The following is a 20,217-nucleotide window of genomic DNA, read 5'->3' on the forward strand; positions in this document are numbered from 1 at the left end:
AACTGAAGAAGTCACCTTACCCTTGTGTAGTGAGACTGTAGTCCCATGTTTTGATTACCGTGGTGGTGGCTGTGGCTTACAAGAAGTGACAATCTATATGAAAGCAAGCACTGACACCCAAGCCCAGAGAACCCAGGAGGGCGGGAAGGCAATGCTTTCGGCCATGCACGCCACAGCACGTGGCCATTCTCGACCCGCCGCGGACTCAGCCTGTTAACTCAGCGCAGAAAGCTCGCGCCTCAAACGACTGCCAACCTCCATCCTGGAGCGGAGCAGTGGGCGTGCCGCTCTGATTCCTTACCCAGGAGAGGCCGTGGGCCGACGGCCTCCGGTCCCCAGGCGGCGCTGTGGGCTTGCAGGGGCGACCCCGGCACGAGCGAGCGCCGTCTCCCGGGTGCGCATGCTCACCCCCGCTGTGGGCTTGCTTGCTTTTTTTTTTTTTTTTTTTTTTTTTTTTCCCGGGCGGCCCCGGCGGCTGCGTACTGGCTGTGGGATGGGAAGTGAAGCCCCAGCGAGCGGCAGCGGCAGGGCTGTGAGGAGCAGCCAGGGGGAGGCGGCGGCGGCAGCTAGTCGGTGAGCAGCTGGAAAGAGCGGAGCCGGGGAGGAGCACCTGCAGGCACGGGCGGTGGCTTCACCATGGCGATTCGCAAGAAAAGCAGTAAGAGCCCCCCGGTCCTGAGCCACGAATTCATCCTGCAGAATCACGCGGACATCGTCTCCTGTGTGGCGATGGTCTTCCTTCTGGGGCTCATGTTCGAGGTGAGTCCGTCCCGCGCCCCAACCGCACCGTCGCTCCCTCCTCGGGCTGCCAGCCTTGGCCCCTCGGCCCAGGACCGCGGGGGACCGGACGGGGAGGGGGAGGTACCGGCCCCCGGGACCCCGAGGTGGAGGCCTGCCCTGCCCTGCCCTGCAGTGCCCCGCGCCGGCTTCGGGCTGCCGAGCCCCGGCAGGCCTGGCCGCCGCCCGCAGGACCGGGGGGCCGCCGCGTCGCCCCCTTAGCCGCCGCGCACACCCCGCCCCCGCCCCCGTCCCCTCCCGTCGGCTGCGCCGCGCAGTTCCTGGTTCCCGCGAAGGGTTACGTGGCAGCCGGCGAGGGGCCGGCGGGCGGCGGGGGCGGCCCCTGCGCTGCCGAGCTGGCTCCGGCCGGGCGGGTGGTCGGCCCTGGGGGCCGAGTGCGTCCGGCGGGCGAGGGCTGGAGATGAGTGGAGGCCAGGCCTGGCGGTGGGCCGGGGGGGGCGGGGGGCGCCTGTGGGACCGAGTCAGGGATGAACGCGAAACCGACGGAACCGGGCGTCCGCTCCCTCTTTGAAGGGCGGTGGCCCGGGGCAGCGAGTGATCGCCACGAGTTGGGCACACTGAGGCACACCCGATTGTTTTCATTCTTCTCTCCCGAACTGGTATTATTGCCACTTGCCGAACTTTTTGCCGTGCTTTTGCTTTTCCCTTGAACAAGGTCTGATCCGTATATCTCGCTTCTGAACAGCAGTGCCAAGAAGCCGAGTGATTCTCTTTTTGTTTCGTGAAGTATGAGAGGATGGAAATGTCAGGAGTGTGTAAATTCTCTTCCCACATATCTAGTATTTTGATGACTTATTTAACAGCTGTTGAATGTGGGTAATAAACTTTGCAAGGTGAACGTGTATATAACATCCTACGGTTTTCTTTCCCTCGCTCCTCAGTACACACGCCCATTCCTTATCTTCTTGAACTTCTAAATTTCTCTGTATAGATGCTCTGCCCCATTAAATACACTAATTATTTTACTTGTGAATTGTTTGTCTCTCTCCTCCTGGAATATAACCTCAGTGAGGGCAGAAACTGAGGTTTTATTACGCTGTTCCCAGTGCCCACAATAGCACCTGGGACATAGTAGGTGCTTAAAAAGTATTTGATGGATGAATGACATTAAAAATTCGTGAGAAAAACTAGTAGAATGAGACTGCCAGTGACAGCTGAAAACGGTTTTTTATGACTAAGATGAATAAAAATTTTAAGTGGAGTCCACGTGGGTTTTATAAATGTTATTAGATAACTTAAAATTTTAAGTTTACTTGTGCTTCTCTTCCGATAGGCTTTTCTGGATCTACACAGATGTTTTTATTCCTGACAGTGCCATTTATTCTGCTGAGCCCCCTGCTAAGGGGGCAGTAGGTATGATGGAACTGAAGGTAGAAGAAGGAAACTAACATATGTGCCACGCTTTTAGGCTGGCCCTGTGCTACTTACCTATCAGGTGACCCAAGTCTAAGCCTCAGTTTTTCAACCTAAGGAAATAACAGCACCTGTGGTATTCTCACAGCCATTGTTAGGTTATAAGGATCAGATAATATGGTGTGACTGCGGCTCATGGTTGTTTAAAGTACTATATGAGCGTATCATATTAAAAGTGCAATTCTAAACATTTGTACTCACTTTCTGAATTTTGTTTCTATATACTTTCTATTTTGATCTTAGAAGTAATACCTTTGTAAGTACAGTATATTCAACAATTTTATAAAACTTGTCATAACCCATCTCCATATGGTAAGAATTCTGACTCTAAAAATCTAATCTAAGAATAATATTACCTGCAGGGTATATTTACAGTGCTTTGAGTGAAATGGAATATTAATCAGAAATCCCAACACTTAGAAATGGTATAACTTTGCTTTTTTGTAAAAGATTTCACAGTCTCTTACTACATTTCTAGGGAAGTTCACCACCTATACTTTGCCTCACATATCAGTGATTTTTTTTTTTTTTTTTAAGATTTTATTTCTTTAGGGGCGCCTGGGTGGCTCAGGGGTTGAGCCTCTGCCTTCGGCTCGGGTCATGATCCCAGGGGCCTGGGATCGGGTCCCGCATGGGGCTCTCTGCTCAGCGGGGAGCCTGCTTCTCCTCATCTCTCTCTGTCTGTCTCTCTGCCTATTTGTGATCTCTCTGTCAAATAAATAAATAAAATCTTAAAAAAAAAAGTATAAAAAAAAAAGATTTTATTTCTTTAAGTTGGGGAGGGGGTGGCCGCAGGGAGGAGCAGAGGGAGAAGGCAAGCTGACTTTCTGCTGACTTTCTGCCTTCCAAGGGGCTCAGTCTCACAACCCTGAGATCTTGACATGAGCCAAAATCGAAGGACTAAATGACGGAGCCACCCAGCCGCCCCATGTCAGTGATTTTTTTTTATAATAGAGAGTGGATTTTTATTTCTGTGTAAATCTACAAAATTTATAAATCTAAATAGACACAACAAAGATTTAAATAGAAGCTTTTAGTGCAAAAGAGAATGTAAGATATGGAAGAGGGAAGTTTGTGCAAGTTGTATTTGTTTCTTACCACGTTAAAGTTTTAGGATTTGAGTGCATGTTATATACATATCAGGAAAAATTGACAAAGTTAGTTTGGCTGTTTGAGTTTTAAAATAATTGCTGCTGAATCTCAAAATTAGCAGAACTATAGAATTACAGTATTTGTGTTTGAATAATAGAGAAGTTGATGTTTTTGCAGTAGAACTTCTTAGGCTTTTGTGTAAATATATTGAGGAAATGTCGGAGGATTTACGGAGAAATTGATGGAGTGATAACAGATACTGTATTACTAACTAAAATGAAAAATCAATATAAATATACTGTAGAAGCATAGATGTTGTAGCTAAAGGGGCCGGGTTCAAGTTAGGGGTAATAGTTAGGGCTCCGCAGCTTGCTCCCTGGGTGACCTAGGGCAGATCATTTAACTTCTCAGAACTTGTTTCCTTTCTGTAAAACAGGGCTCATTGGGTTACTCGGAGAATTAAATTAACTAATGTGTATCATGGCTTTAGTTCAGTGCTTGGTTTACAGGAGCCATGCCATAAATAGTAGCTATTATTATTCATTAGATATTTATCAAAGTTGAAAATAGAAGACAGCATTTTTCGGTGAAAAAAGTGTCCCGTGGTTAGCTTCTAAAGAGATTCTATGGAAAAAGGTTGATTTTTAAAAAAAAAAAAGGTAGTCTGTTTTGGAAAAATCTAAGTTTGATTTCCAAGAAACTTCATGTTATCAAAAATTGATTGTAAATTTTGAAATCATGGTTTTAATTACAGTCAGTATCTGTCCACATAATACAAATCATGGTCTTTGGTTAATGGCTTCATATTTGAGTTGGGAAAATTTGAACAGTTGAAAAATAGAAGGGTGCTTGGGAATCCAGGCGAGGATAAGAGGAGTGAGAAGTTAGGGGTTTCCAAGAGGAATATTTTCTTCTGGAAGGGAGCTTCTTTGCAGGAGTCTAGGTGGTTTGTGCTGTGCTGATTTGGGGGAACAAATCTTGGAACCATTTTGGAGGGTTTGGGTGTTTTTTTTTTTTTTTTTTTTTTTTTTTTAAGAATGACTCGTCTTAATGCTCATATTTTCTTTCCATCTCATTTTTTAAGAACATAATTTTATTTAAACTTAAAGTGATGGAGAAGTAGAATGTGATATTCAGAAATTGTCTTTATCTTTTAGGTATATAGTCAATGTAGTAAATCACACCTGCCTCTAATAAGTACAATATAATTTGAACAAGAAAAAAATAGTAACCCCAAACTGGTGACCTCTTAATTAAGGAAACATTAGGATATTCATGATATTACATACAACATAGAATTAGATAATTCCTTAGAGTTTGTGGAGCCTGTTTAAGATGTATCTGAATAAGTTTCTTTCTTTTCTTGTAAGTGGAAAGCAGTGTTAATCAATATCCAAAACTGTCATAAACTCAGTTATTTTTACTTTTGAGTGTATTATATATTTCTGCAGCTTATTTTATTCCAAACTAATTTGTCTTCCTATTAATTGATTGTAATATTAGTTTAAAGTAATGCTGGCTGTAGTGCGAGGCTTAGGGAGGCCTGGAAATGGCTAGTAGCATGATTTTTCTATAAACTTTTGGGGTGTGTAGGTGGTATTTTTCCTCTTGCTGTACTTAATGCCACATGCTAAAGTAGCTGGAGGCCAGATTTTAATTTTATTTGGAAACCTACCATAAAACTATAATCTAATTTTTGTTGCTTTTGGCATTTGATATTAAATTTATCTTTGAAGAATTTCACTTATCATTTGTAAAGAGCTCCTGAGAAATTTTCTTAGCTACAGTAATGGTGACCTCATATTCTAAACTAGAAACAGGTATATAGAGAAACTATGTATGTGTTGATACATGTGGAGTCTGAATAAAGATATCAAAAAATGAAGTTTGGTCATCAGTCAGCTTTATTAAAAATAATCACATGAAAGCCATGTTGCCCTGGAAACTCATGCCATTATTCTGCTCTGATGCATTCATGTGAATGACCCAAATGATAGTACCAGAACCCTTGCTGGCCTTTTCTATGCAGGTGACCTTTCTGTATCTGCGACGGTTAAGCAACTCACTTTAGTGGCCATACAATGAATGGACTTTATCACGTAGGCTTGCGTTGTTTCCAGATTCTGAATTGCAGTATAGCAGAGCTCAGCCACAACCTACATGTCGCTTCACCTCCTTCATTCTGCTGCTCATGTGCTGACTGTCCACTTAGTCTAAGCTTTTATGGTGCATTGGCTCCCTCATTGCTTTGCTCTCTCCCTGCAGACTTTAACTACTTGTCCACACTCCCCAGGCCTCAGCTCCCTCTCCCTCTTGGTCTTTTCTCCATATTAGCCCTGTAAATATCCAACTGTGGATTCAGCCCACCCTCTGCCTTTTCTGTGCTTCTGCATTTGTGGATTGCTAAAGGTTGCCAGAGAAAGTCATACACTTGTGCTGATAGATTATATTACAGATCAAAAGTTTCTAATCTCAGACATCAGTAACACCCAGTGATCTTTTTTACTTTTCCCTGGCCAGCTCCTTTCCTATAGGAATGAAATAAATACTCATCTTTCAAGTCCCTAATTATGCTTAGCAGATGGCTTTGCTTTTTTTTCTCTGCCACGAGAAAAATAAGAATTTACTCGATGTGTGTTTCTTCATTTTTCCTGCCTTTTGAATCTGTCTTATCCATTACTGCCTTCTTCCCCATTTAAGAACAAAACTTCGAGGTTAACTTCTAGCTCTATCCTTACATTTTATTTCCTACCAGATCTTTCTATCCATTACCCCCTTAAATGTTTAATTTCTTCCTTTTCCCTGGCATCTTCCTGATTGCCCCCACATACACTCAGTCTCATAAAAACAACATAAATCTTGATCTGGCATCCATCACTGGATACCACTTTGTTTCTCTTGTGTTCTTCAGTCAGTGGTGTGGTTCTTACTCTCACTGCTTCATAGGAATCACTCAAGCCATGACTGCTGATGGCTTCTTAAAATGTCCAGTCCATTGTACTCTTTTCCTGCCAAGTGTCTTTTGAAATTTCGACTTTATTAACCACACCTATTTGAAATGTTTCCGTCTTGGCCTTGGGGGCATCAAGCTGTCTTCATTCTCTTTCTGCCTGTCTGATCATTTCTTCTTATTTTGCCACAAGCTTTTTCTCTGCCCACGCCACAGTTGTGATGTTGTCCTACTTCTCTGCAAACACAATGCTGTCTCCATAGATGATTTATGTACCCCACAGTTTCAACTACCTACTATAAGTAGAGACTCCCAAGTCTTTAAGCAAGAATCTCCCTGCAGAGTGCCAAGCTTGGGTTTATCTGCCTCTTTCCACCCAAATATCTCACAGAAATCTAAGTCCATCTAAAACTCAGTTTTTTCTCTTTTCCCCAAAAGCTGCTGCTCCTCCTGTATTCCACATTTTTATTAATAGTATTACTTTTCACCCCATTGTTCAAGATATTATGTATTCTCACATAATCTGTGATTCTTCCCTCTCACTCCCACACCTTACTCTGCCTCAAAAGTATTGTCTCTGTCCCACTACCACTGCCTTAGATCAGGCCTTATTATGTTTCATGTGGCACTTACAGAAGTCTTATATTTGACTTGTGTACTTACTCCAGTTTATGTCTTATGTAGTATTGAATTAACAGAATTGATCAGTCACTTAACATGGGCCAGGCCCCATGCTGTGCTCTAAACATACAGTGAAGAAACAGGCATGGTCCTAGCTCTTACGGAGCTTACTTTCTAATGAGTGTGACAGGAATTAGTGATATTATCACACCGAGAGTATGTGTTTTCTAAAAAAGGAACACAATTGTTAATCTCACAAAGGCTTTCTTGAAAAGGTGTGATTGAACTGAGATCTGAAGGGGGAAGGTTTTCAACAGGGTTTCAGATAGAATCGCATGTGCATAGACCCTGTGATGGGAGGAATCCAGGAGGCAGTGATCTGAGTCAAGAGTGGAGAGGCAGAGGGGAAGGGTGGTGGATTACCGTATGGGCCACATTAAAAATGTTGTTCCTCGGGTGCCTGGGTAGCTCAGTCAGTTGAGCATCTGACTTGATTTTGGCTCATGTCATGATCTCGGGGTTGCGGGATCGAGCCCTACATTGGGCTCTGCACTCAGCCAGGAGTCTGCTTGGGATTCTTTCTATCTCTCTCTGCCCCCTATACTCGTGCTCTCTGAGTAAGTGAACAAATAAATAGGTAAGTAAATAAATAAATGAATAAATTAAATCTTTAAAAAAAAAAAAAAGATTGTATTTTTTATCCTAGGAAGAATGGGAATCCAGAGAAGAATTTTTAGGGTAGATGTGGGGGATGGATGGGCATGTGGAAAGGTGTTAACATGTTCAGAAGCTGATTCTGGTTGCAGTGTGGAGAATGAATTTGAGGGGGCTTGAAAGACCACCTCGTAGGTGTATCCATGATCTTTCCAAAAAGCACAAATGAACTTCCCCCACCTCCTAATTGTCTAGTTTGTGTCAAAATAAATCTAAAGTATTTAGTCCAACAAACAAGGCCCTTTCTAGCACTTGAGAAGTTTTCTAGGTTTTTCTACTGCTTACTAATGTGAATCCATGCGGGGCCTCTGTTTGCTGCTATTTAACCTTTGTGCTTTTTGTTCTTCTACCCAAGCTGCCCTCACCATCCCTTCTTACGAGCTTAGGGAACTTCTGTTTTCCAAAAAGAAGCAGTTCCACATCGTATCCTCTGAGAAGCTTTTCCAGAACATGCCTCATTCCCCACCCCAGGAAAAAAACAAAAACAAAAAAATAATCATTGTTTATCGTGAATACCTGTTGGCTTACAATATTATAGAATATCTGATTCTATAATATTATAGCAATATATTTACCCATCTTCCTGATCCTACTGAGCTACAGGTGGTCAGGGATTGAATTGTTCATCTTTGTTATTCATTCTTGTCTAGCACATTACCTGGTGCCCATAAATACTGAGTAAGCATTCCATTTTTCTGTTCTGACCACTTTACTTTTACCAATAATCAGGTCAGTTAAATATTTATTGACCACTTAACTATCCCAGGTGTGTGAGAGATAAACGCACACACACCACAGACCCCCACCTTTGAACTATTTTTGTGGTGGTAACCGTGCTTCCTTTTCTTTGTTAATTTGCATTTCAATTTTTTTTTATAGGAACTTTGTTCATTGTATAGGTCTAGAGTAGAGACTCTTTGTCAAATTTCTGTTTACTGAAACTAAAGAGTGTCTCCTTTGAATTCTTAAAGTTAGGAATAACACAAACTCACCTAAACTGCAGTACTCCCAGGCTCAACCCCTAGGTGATCAGGAAATCAGTTAAGCCTGTCACAGTGCCTCGAGAACTAGGGTGCCCTTGATTCTTATATTTGGGGACAGCACTTAAAATGTTTTTCTCCCTCGATCTGCTATTTGGGATAAGGTCACAAACTGACTTGATCTTTTTTTTTTTTTCCTTCTTTCTTTCTAGATAACAGCAAAAGCCTCTATCATTTTTGTTACTCTTCAGTACAATGTTACCCTCCCTGCAACAGGTAGGTAGTTTTCTTTCAGGATTTTCTATTTAAGTAGAAGTAAGTTTACTTGAACAAATTTGGAGATTATCATGAATGCTAAATTCGTTGATTTTAATAGATTCCATTCACGATTAGATTGAACATTATTTTAATTTTGTAATGCAAGAAATGATGTATTTTGTTGACTTCACCCTATAGATTATATGAAAATCAGATTTTATGTGTCTGACCTTTATTGTATATTTTGTAAATGAACTTGACTTTCCATGGGAGAACATTTTTTTTTTGCCTTCTCTTCCCTCTGATCTTTTTCATAAGAAAATTCTAAGAATAGATATTATATATTTGTTTAAAGTGTTATCGTTCAATTAAGGTTTCTAAAGATACAATGTTTAAGTTCAGTTTTTCTGACCTGTGAGTTATGTTTTAGACCTAAAGTAAAAGTCCTTTTAAGCCTGTTTTATTTTTGTGTTTTGTTGTGCTCTACCTCTAAATGTCAGTAAGCTCTAGGAATTATAAACTACAATATCAGGCTCTATTTATAAAAGTTTCATTTCTTTTTTTTTTTTTTTCTTTTTTTTTTTTAATTTTAAGTAGGCTTAAAATTTTAAAACACCCAACATGGGGCTTCACACCCAATGTGGAGCTTGAACTCATGACCCTGAGATCAAGAATCGCATGTTGCACCAACTGAGTCAGCCAGGCAGCCCTAAAAGTTTTATTTCTAAATTATGCAATGTGAAAGTCAAGTTGTTATTCAGAGTTGATTGTAGTTGAATACAATGATACAGTTAACCAGCATGGATGAGGGTATTTGGTTAATTAAATATTAACATACTCAAGACAAGTATTGGCTCTGTATTTAGAATATAGGACCAGTTATATAACATTGAGTTAATTGGGTTTAATTCAGTTACATAGTTGTATACATGCAGTTGGCCCTTAAATAATGCAGAGGGCTAGGGGCTTTGACCCCTGTGCAGTCAAAAATCCACATACAATTTTTTGAGTCCCCAGAACCTTAACTACTAATAGCCTACTGTTGACTAGAAACCTTACCAATAACATAAACAGTTGATTAGCACATATTTTATGTTAAATGTATGATATACCTCATTATTATAATTAAAGAGAAAAAAATGTTATTTTTTAAAAAATAAATGTTATTAAAAATCATAAGGACAAGAATATACATTGGCAGTACTATATTTCTTGCAAAAAAAATCTGCAGGTAAATGGACCCACGCAGTTCAAATCTGTGCTGTTCAAGGGTCAGTCACATTTGATTTAGTGATTTAGATATCAGATCACTCAAAATCACAAAGTTGTTTTGAAATTTGAATATGTCCGAGAAGAATAATGCTCTTTTTCTCAAATAATTTCCATAAATGTAAAGCTTGAGAACAATTTACAGCAACTCATAAGTATTTGATTAAGATTTGTTTTTAAAAATAGAACAATTTCGAGCATTAAAGACAATTTTAAGTGACAGTTGCCTCTATGTATAGTGCTTGTAGGTCAAAACTCATTTAGACAAAGGTTGAATCAGTTTTTCTATCAGAATCATAATGAAGTGTCTAGTTTGAAAAGAGGTAGAAAATTTCAAAAGTTCTTTGAAAAGACAGACAGATAGGCTAAATATAACTTTGATGTAACCTAATCGCTACCTGGGATAATGGTAATTTTATAGTCTTCCCAAGGATCTGAGTATGGCCTCCCTTTCCCTATTTTTTGGTCTTTGATGGCTGTAACTAACATGTGTCAAGTCTTTTATAAGTAATTCTTGAGGCCTTGGATTTCTGGGTAGTCTTCAATTTTCATTGCTTCTAAGACTCAAGATATCCAAAAACAAATCACCTATAATGTTTCTATAGAACTTATTAGTTAGTGTTCTTTTGTTTGTTTCCATAACTATGTTGTACTTAGTACTGTTCTTATAATCTTATGTATATGTGTGTTCTGTCCTTTTTGGCCTTCAGAAGAACAAGCTACTGAATCAACATCCCTTTATTACTATGGTATCAAAGACTTGGCTACAGTTTTCTTCTACATGCTAGTGGCGATAATTATTCATGCCATAATTCAAGAGTATGTGTTGGATGTAAGTATACAATCTTAGAAATCTATACTTGATAAAATACTAGCTCTCCGTACTTATAGTAGTCACATATTAAATATGCCTTATAATATATTCTTAATTACTAATCGTTATTTTTATTTTTAGAAAATTAACAGGCGAATGCACTTCTCCAAAACGAAACACAGCAAGTTTAATGAATCTGGTCAGCTTAGTGCATTCTACCTTTTTTCTTGTATTTGGGGCACATTCATTCTTATATCTGTAAGTATATACTATGCTTAAATTTGCATTCCTTGAAGTATTTGTGTTATATACCCAGAACAGAAAATGATGTCCTGGTTTTTTGTTTGTTTGTTTGTTTGTTTGTTTTAAAGATTTTATTTATTTATTTGACAGAGAGAGATCACAAGTAGTCAGAGGCAGGCAGAGAGAGAGAGAGAGGAGGAAGCAGGCTCCTTGCTGAGCAGAGAGCCCGATGCGGGACTCGATCCCAGGACCCTGAGATCATGACCTGAGCCGAAGGAAGTGGCTTAACCCACTGAGCCACCCAGGCACCCTGATGTCCTGTTTTTAATGCTCATAAGCAAATCCTGAACCTTAGAAAATCCCTCCTCTATTCTGTTCTTATCTGAGATTAGGAATTCTCCTATTGAACTAGTATAAATCAAGTTTCAGCAGTAAGCCTCTCTTTTCATTAGTTTTCATACAGCAGAAATTTTAAACTGTGTTTAATGTTTCAGAAAGTCTCACTCATTTTTAGTCAGCCTGAATGTTTTTATATCCTGTAGTCATTTGCAGATATATCTATATTAGCAAAAAGGGTAAGTTAGTGATAACTTTTCCTGGGTTATGTGAATTGTAATGTTTCTAATCATTTCTTTTAAAAACAGTCCAAGTAGTGTCCAAGCAACTTAAAATACTGTGTGACTTTGCAGTTAAAGCTATCAAATCCTTCAACTGTATCATTCCTTCAACTGTATCATTCTAACTAGTGAGGGGGGAAGGTAGTGTTTACAGTAGTATTAACAGTCTCTGAAATTTATATGCACTCTAGAGTTTACATATTTTTGAGTTTGTTAGGACTCATAATTTTTTTTAATCGCCATGTTAGAGATGAATAAACAAGCAAAGTGTGTAATAGTTGGAAATAGATTAAGACTCAATCTTTCCAGGGCTCATGCCATTTTATGCTGCTGCTTTAATGATACTTTAATTTTTTTAAAGATACTTTATAAATATATGTAATTTCTGCTTAAAATCTATTGTATAATTTTCTTAAATATAACAATGATACATTTCAATAGGAAAATATTCTTATTAAAGATAAGTCACTTGAGAGGTTTGTTGGGGTTTTTTGGTTGTGGGTTTTTTTTCATATACCATAATTCTCACTGAATAGATCTGGTTATTTAAGAAAATGATTTGGATTAGTATGTGGACATCAGCCTATAAAACTTGACAGCACCTTGATCCTCCATCTCCTGTCAGGTGCTACATCTTTCCTGAAACCCTTTTCTGATCACCCAAAACAAAATTCATCTCTCCCGTAGGTGTTGTTGCCTCTGTTATGTACCATTACTGTTTTTTTATTGTTTTATGTTTGTTCGTATACATGTATTTTTTACCCTATTGGATTGAAAGAATTTTGAAGGCCAGGAATTACACTATTTGACTTCATATCCTTCATAGTGATTGTCATTTTGCTAAAATAAGCAATTCAAGTGAATCAAAGATAACTAAAACAACTAAGAAGTTTTAGCTTCAGTGGGCTCTTTGGAGCCCAATCTGGGAAACTATAAATGTGCAAGAAATTAAAATACTGTCTTATTGTCCAAGAAATTTGCATTATACTCAATAGGCTAATTTTTATATCTTCTTTCTTAGGAAAACTACATCTCAGACCCAACTATCTTGTGGAGGGCTTATCCCCATAACCTGATGACGTAAGTCATTTTAGCAGGCTTTTTTTAGTTATGGACCATGATCATGTCACTTTTGAGCGGAACCCATTCTTGTCATTCTTTTTAAGACTTTGGCAAATTCATACAATAGGTATGTCATTGGCAGTCCCTCTGCCATAAGAACAAAAACTTCTTGTGCACTTACTTTTTTTTTCATGTATGTGATAATATTTCCGACATGTTCATTAGCTTGAGAACACTGATTTTAACAATAATCTTAATTTAGTTCCCTTCTCCCTCAACCTTTCTCCTCGTTAGTTCTCCATCTTCTTCTCCATACTTTTGCTCCTCGTCCACGCCCCAGTCTCTTTTTACTCCTTTCATTTCTTCTCTTACACTGTAAACTTCAGGGTAGCGATTGTCTCTTTTTTATCTTCCTAGCCCCCAAGGTTTCAATACAGTCCTGTAAAAAAGCTCAGTGTTGCCAAGACATTCAGCTATGTTACTCATTCTTCAAGCCCACCTCTAGCACAGCTATTCCATATTTTCCCTTGCTGCATTAGCCTATGTTGTCTTTTGCTTTCCTTAATTTGTCATTTCTGTGTATAATATCTTGGGTAATATCTCTACATTGTCTTGGATGTTCTATAATTGTTTCATTTATGTAAGTCTTATATTGTGCCCATGCCCACCAAGACTCTGTGTAACTTGACAGCAAGTAGGAACTATTTATATTATATATCCTTCAATGTGCCAAGCCATATGTAGGTGATTGTCAACTAGACAACATTCAATAAATGCACTGTGATGTGGGAATTGGAGAGAAAAGTACGAAGGGAATAACATGACTATGCATACCTTTGTTTTTAAGTCCAACAATAATACCCATGCTGCTGAGTCTTTCTGCCTTTTTCAAATGATATTAATTCAGTGTGCTTTTATGCAATAAACATCATATTTATATAGGACTATTTCTCCTCTCCTCCCACAAAAAATTTATTTCCAATTGGATTTTGGTTTTCAGTTTTAGAAGTCTAGAGGAGAAGGAGAAGGGAGAACAAAGAGAACGCAGGAGGACTGGAGGGATATAATTCCAGAGACTATTGATTCTAGACTGATGAGCTCAATCTCATGGGGAACATTCCATGCTATATTCCTCTTTCTGATCCTGGTTTTCCTCCATTTATTTGGGAGCTCTCTCAGTGTTCCAACCAAGTAGAGTTACCTTATTTCCCTAAGAAAAAAGTCAACGGATGTTTGCAGTTGTGATTATACCAATTTCAGGTGATTGTTCTTCCAGGCACCTTCACTTTGTGTCCATCTCTTTGCCCTTCCTGCTTTCCTCCTGGTGAAACCTTAAAGGTCTGTAAGGTGATTCCCTCAAAGTCATGCTCCTTATGTCTCTGGTAGCTAGCATGACACATCAGTATTAATTTACTAATAGACTAGGGCGTCTGGTTCCTCCCTGCTAGCGTGCAGGTCAGCAAGGTTCTGCAGATAATGTCTTTGCATCTGTTGTTTAATCTAGAGGAATCAACTGGTGCTGAGAATATTCTAGGGAGATAGGGAAGTGGCTGCTGGGGAGTTGTTAAAGGGGAGCAGAGTACTGCCGGGAGACCTGACATGATAACAGAAGGTAGCTACTTTGTACATCCTGATTTCCCACTTTTGTTTTTACTTTATTCTTTAAAAATAAGGTGCTATAAAAGGTATTTTTTTCCTTTCTTTGCAGATTTCAAATGAAGTTTTTCTACATAGCCCAGTTGGCTTACTGGTTTCATGCTTTTCCTGAACTCTACTTCCAGAAAACCAAAAAAGTAAGCTGGGATTTTGTATTTTTACAAGTTGTCTTGCCGTTTTTTTCCTTTTGTTTGAAAAGTCACTCTAAAATTGGACATTTTCTCATGTCTCTAACCTCGATTTTTCTTTCCCACCTCAGTTCTTCCCCACTTATTCTCCCACCTCCGCTCTTTCCACAAGGACTAAATATCCTCACATATTTCTTGGGGAAAATCTTTGGTCATATTTTAACTTCGAGTGGAATCTTTTACATTTGACATGTTAATCACTTGTCTTAAAATTGTATTCGTGGTAATTTTAAAATAAAATTTAAACAAATTTAAAATCTGTTATATTAGTATTACAAATAATGTAATATTAGTTGTATGTTACTGATATTCTTGGGAGTTTCACAGATGAGACAAAAGGATTAATCAGATTATTCTGCAGCTAACAGTTCTATGTGTTAAGGCCCAGTAAAAAAAAAAATTCAGTATTAAATAAAGTAAGCCATACTTAAATACTCAGCAGTGAAGCTTTTCCTGAAATGGGTGGAGCATTCTTTTTATTTTAGCATGTGAGAAAAATATCTGTTTGTTTGTTTTAACAAATAACAACTGGAGCAGTGCGATATCTTTATTTCCGTTTTACCCTCAGTACTTCTCAGGTCAGACTCTGTGATACTGCTGAGCACACTTTAGTTTCTTTCTTCAACTCTTTCTTCTCTCAAACCTTTACTACCTCCCTGTAGCTTGAAACTAAATACAGCAGGTCACCTGTGCTCTGCGGTGGTTTCTCTGGTTTATACCACCTCCTCCCTGCTCTCTTTTCCTCTGTGCTCTCTTTAGGCTTCATTCACACTGATACTCTCTAATTTTATGATCCCAGCACATCTTTTTCTGGAATACTGTTAAATTAATCACACACTATTACTCCCTTTTTGGGGGAGAGATTATTTTTAAAATCCTATACAGGAGGATAGGAAAAACAAGTTTTGTCCTGAGTTCACAACTATTGAAGCTGGAGAGCGCTGTGTGGGGGTTCATTATGCTCTCTCTTTGTTGAATATATATTTACATGTGTCCACATTTAAAGCTCCCTTACTTTTCAGGATAGAAGTGTAACATGATCATTTCCTTTCTGACTTCCCCAAAGCCACACTTATTTGTATATGTACTGCAAGTAGTTAATCCAGAGCATATCTACCTAATTTATTACTGCATTGTGTCTATGGTTTTTGTGTCCTGTGAGTCTGTCATCACTGATGCTGTCTGCTATGATTAGAAAACTGCACCAAATAGAGTTCATTTACTATGGCTTGAAAGTTCTTTTTATGTTGATTTCTTTTTCAAGTGGAGTGTTTTTCTAGTTAAGTTGATTATAAGGATTAAGATGATAAAACCTTTGGCTTAGAACAGTGTTAAGATAAGATCCTTAAGCTCACAGTTTCCAGAAGCCCTTCCATATTCAGTAAGCACCTAGTGTGAACCACAGATGTCCTTGAGCTGCACTGCCCAAAACAGAATCCACTAGCCACATTTAAAGTAATTATAATTAAAAACAAAATGTACTTTCTTAGTCACACTTAGTCCTACTGCAAGTACTCATTTAGCCACATGTGGCCATACTGTTTACCATTTTGTATAGCAGAGATAGAGAGCATTTCCATCATTGCAGAAAGTTCTGTCGGGCAGTGTTGCTGAGAACATCATTGTTTCTTAATATCTTACTACTGTGGCTCAAATATTTAAAGCTTTCTCCGTGTCCAGACTTATATACCCATAGACATAATACCTCTAGGCTCCATTATTAATCTATATGTCTCTTAGTCATTGACCATGTAAATAAGGAAGGACATTTCAAAGTAATTGCTCATTTTAGTTTTCAAAGTTTTCCTTTCTTTATCAATTCCTGCCAGATGGCATTTCTCCAGAAATGCAATCTAATTTTTATGGAATAATTTGCATAACTTAGAACTTAACTGAAACTATTTTTAACACCTACATATGACAGTCGAAAGTAACTGTTTCAAGTAATTAACATAATTTGAAAGTAACAGCTGCATATGTGTTAAACAGTTTCTTAAAATTTACTCTATGAAAATTATTTTTGGAAGAACACTTTACTGGAAGAAACTAGTACAGTGATTGTTTTTGAACTGATCCTACAGAGAAATGAAGAAAGAAAGAAAGGAACACTGCTGTTAGTAGCAGTTCAAGAGGTGTGTTAGTCACAGATAACATTAAGTTTCTTTTAAGGAGAATTTTTTTTTTTTAAAGATTTTATTTATTTATTTGACAGACAGAGATCACAAGTAGGCAGAGAGGCAGGCAGAGAGAGAGAGGAGGAAGCAGGCTCCCTGCTTAGCGGAGAGCCCGATGCGGGGCTCGATCTCAGGACCCTGAGATCATGACCTGAGCCGAAGGCAGAGGCCTTAACCCTCTGAGCCACCCAGGCGCCCCAGGAGAATATTTTAAATACATACAATATGTATGCCTCAATATAAACATTATTCCATTTTGCCCATAAGAAGATTCACAATGTAATTTCTTATCCAGCTTGAATATGTGGAATTTTGGGGAAGTCTCAGTGAAATAGCCAAATGTTTTATTTCTCATATTCAGTTTATCTAGTTTAATTATATACACATATAAATATTTGCATATCCTATGAGTATTTTAAATTAGAAATAATGCTTTTTCCCCTCCCCACTTCATGGAAGGTATATTCACACTCTCCACATGCAGCTTTGTTGTTCATATCTGTCATTCATCACTAGAGCCACTTTTTGAAACCTTTCAGTTTGTCCAGAGTACATCATCATCCCTCTACTGATTCCTTTGCGAGGCCCTCTATAAACACTTGGAAATCACATTGATTGAGGTTTTTTAAGGCTGTGTATCTTACCCAAACATGTATTTCTTATTCAAAATAATCGATATAGATCCCTATTACATAAGAGTTATGAAAAGTTTTAAACATGAGATGGCTCCATCTGTGGTTTAGGAGGAAATCTTTGCCTTATATGTGGGCATATTTATGATATTCAGTTTAAAGTCAAATTTTTTAATACAGTGTAGTTAAAACATTTTTTTATAAGAATAGAAATTTACTAGGGCGCCTGTGGTGGCTCAGTGGGTTAAGCCTCTGCCTTCAGCTTAGGTCATGATCTCAGGGTCCTGGGATTGAGCCCTGCATCGGGCTCTCTGCTTAGTGGAGTGCCTGCTTCCCCTTCTTTCTCTGCCTGCCTCTCTGCCTACTGTGATCTCTCTCCCTGTCAAATAAATAAATAAAATCTTAAAAAAAAAAAAGAACAGAAATTTACTGAAGTATATGGCTGATCTTTTTTAATAAAAAGATGTTGGGGTAACAACTGAAAATGTCACTTAAAGTTATAATTTTAGAACTTGTTTTGATTTAATGTACTATATTTACTAGATTTTCCATGAAAAGTGAGACAATTAGAATTTTAAATCATCATTCCATGATTTCATTCTTGCGTTAATTATTTAAACATTAACATTAAGAATAGGGAGACTGTGATGAAGGGTTGTGTTTTTTTAAGATTTTATTTATTTATCTGAGAGAGAAAGAGAGTGCACAAGCAGGGGGAGGGAGAGGGACAAGCAGACTCTGCACTAAGCATGGAGCCTGATGCAGGGCTCGATCCCAGGACCCTGGGATCATAACCTGAGCTGAAGGCAGATGCTTAACGACTGAGCCACCCAGGCACCCCAGAAGTTATATTCTTTAAAATAGTTTTTCCAGCAGTTATTTCAGCAAATTAGCTACACTGACTTAGACAAGTTTTATAAAATGAGTTTAGTGATCAATCAGCAATTTAAAAACTTGTAAAGCTTTTTTTGTAAGTATCAGGAGTCCCCTTAGTCCCTTTTCTCCTCAGAAATTTGGAGCATAGATTAACACATCTGAAGAATATGGCAGTATTTCCCATATCAAGTCACATGCCACTTGTTTTAATTTAAAATATTTTATTTAAAATTATAGTTAAAAGTGTTTTTTTGTGTAGTGTCTACAATCACGTTGTACGTTGCCAGTGATATAAACACCACATCTGGGGAAATGTGTATCACGGGGGCACATGGGTGGCTTAGTGGGATAAGCCTCTGCCTTCAGCTCAGGTCATGATCTTGGGGTCTTGGGATCGAGCCCTGCATCGGGCTCTCTGCTCGTCAGGGGGCCTGCTTCCCTCCCTCTCTCTCTGTCTGCCCCTTGTGTTGAACTTCAGCATTTAAGTCTTGACACTGTTCTCCCATTCTCTCTCTCTCTTTTTTTTTTTTAAAGATTTTTTAGTTGAGAGAGCATGAGCTGCGGGGTGGGGCAGAGGAAGAGGGAGAAGCAGACTCCCCACAGAGCAGGGAGCTTGATGTGGGGCTTGATCCCAGGACCCCGAGATCATGACCTGAGCTGAAGGCAGACACTCAACCGACTGAGCCACCTCAGGGCGCCTCTCCCTCTCTCTTGTAAGGAGAAATATTTCATTGGAAGTTTAAAAATTAAGACAGCTTATTTTCAGAGATCCTTCTTTCTCCAATTGGAAGAACCACTGTAAACTTGATATCATATCTTGGGTTTTTTTCCCCAAGAGTCTCAAAACATAGTAGTATATATGGTACTATTTGACTGTCTTATGTTCTCCCTTTCTAACACTTGATCTTTGTACCATTCTTACTAGAGAAGAGTTTTCAATTTCAAAACTACAGTTGTAAAATCTCTACTCTTTATCCAGAGATTTGAGTAAGTAACTCTACTGAAATGTAGAAGAAGAAGTAGAGGGCCAATAAAGGCCTGTGCTCAACTGTACTAGATGCCAGAGATGAGTTTAGTGAGGTTCCAGAGGAATACAGTTCAGTTCATTTAACCTCAATCCTCCATTTAAAAAAATTACAGTTAGCAGCCGTAGTACATCAGTAGTACTAACCAGGCTTAATATAACCTGATACTGTATATAAGTCAGGCTACTTTGACTATGTTCCATATATACATGGAAACAGCAAAAAACAAAGTAGAAATGAGATGTGTATGCATTTCATAAATTAACAAGTGTTTATAGAGTTTAACACTGTCAGTTTTTTGTTTTGTTTTGTTTTTAAAGATTTTATTTATTTATTTGTCAGAGAGAGAGAGGAGCGAGAGTGAGCACTAGCAGACAGAGTGGTAGGCAGAGGCAGAGGGAGAAGCAGGCTCCCGGCTGAGCAAGAAGCCCAATGCGGGACTTGATCCCAGGATGCTGGGATCATGACCTGAGCTGAAGGCAGCCACTTAACCAGCTGAGCCACCCAGGCATCCCTAACACTGTCAGTTTTTACAGACATTTGTGACTACAACTCAAGATGAAAAGCTAGATTTTACATCATAATTTAGTGTGTATGTGTGTGTGAAATCTGTAATAAAGTTTTTATGAAACAGTGTAATATGCTGTACACAGAAATGGTTCAGCGTGTTTAATCTATTATGCATCTCTATTTACAGGAAGATATTCCTCGTCAGCTTGTCTACATTGGTCTTTACCTCTTTCACATTGCCGGAGCTTATCTTTTAAAGTAAGTTGGGGTTTTGCTTGGATGTGTAAATGGACTGGGTAGATAGTGGGTTAGTCTGTTTTAATTG

The 20,217-nt window shown here is 38.8% G+C and overlaps 2 protein-coding genes across 4 annotated transcripts in view; one reads left to right on the plus strand and one right to left on the minus strand.

Annotated features, from left to right (window-relative positions):
- Positions 1-102, minus strand: part of XKR9 (XK related 9) — a 90,643-nt gene extending 90,541 nt beyond the window's left edge. For all 3 annotated transcript variants that reach the window (XM_082721194.1, XM_082721191.1, XM_082721190.1), the window contains exon 1: positions 21-102. The gene's annotated coding sequence lies outside the window, so the exon portion shown is untranslated. The remainder of the gene's footprint in view (positions 1-20) is intronic.
- Positions 103-397: 295 nt separating this feature from the next.
- The window catches only part of TRAM1 (translocation associated membrane protein 1), a 37,617-nt gene continuing 17,797 nt past the window's right edge, over positions 398-20,217 (plus strand). Inside the window, exons 1-7 of the mRNA XM_082721189.1 lie at positions 398-759; positions 8,781-8,844; positions 10,806-10,927; positions 11,051-11,167; positions 12,791-12,849; positions 14,540-14,624; positions 20,080-20,150. Of these exons, the coding sequence (XP_082577315.1) occupies positions 637-759; positions 8,781-8,844; positions 10,806-10,927; positions 11,051-11,167; positions 12,791-12,849; positions 14,540-14,624; positions 20,080-20,150 (641 nt within the window). The 5' untranslated portion in view covers positions 398-636. The remainder of the gene's footprint in view (positions 760-8,780; positions 8,845-10,805; positions 10,928-11,050; positions 11,168-12,790; positions 12,850-14,539; positions 14,625-20,079; positions 20,151-20,217) is intronic.

Source organism: Mustela nivalis (genome assembly GCF_964662115.1).
Source record: "Mustela nivalis genome assembly, chromosome: 2".
NCBI lineage: Eukaryota > Metazoa > Chordata > Mammalia > Carnivora > Mustelidae > Mustela > Mustela nivalis.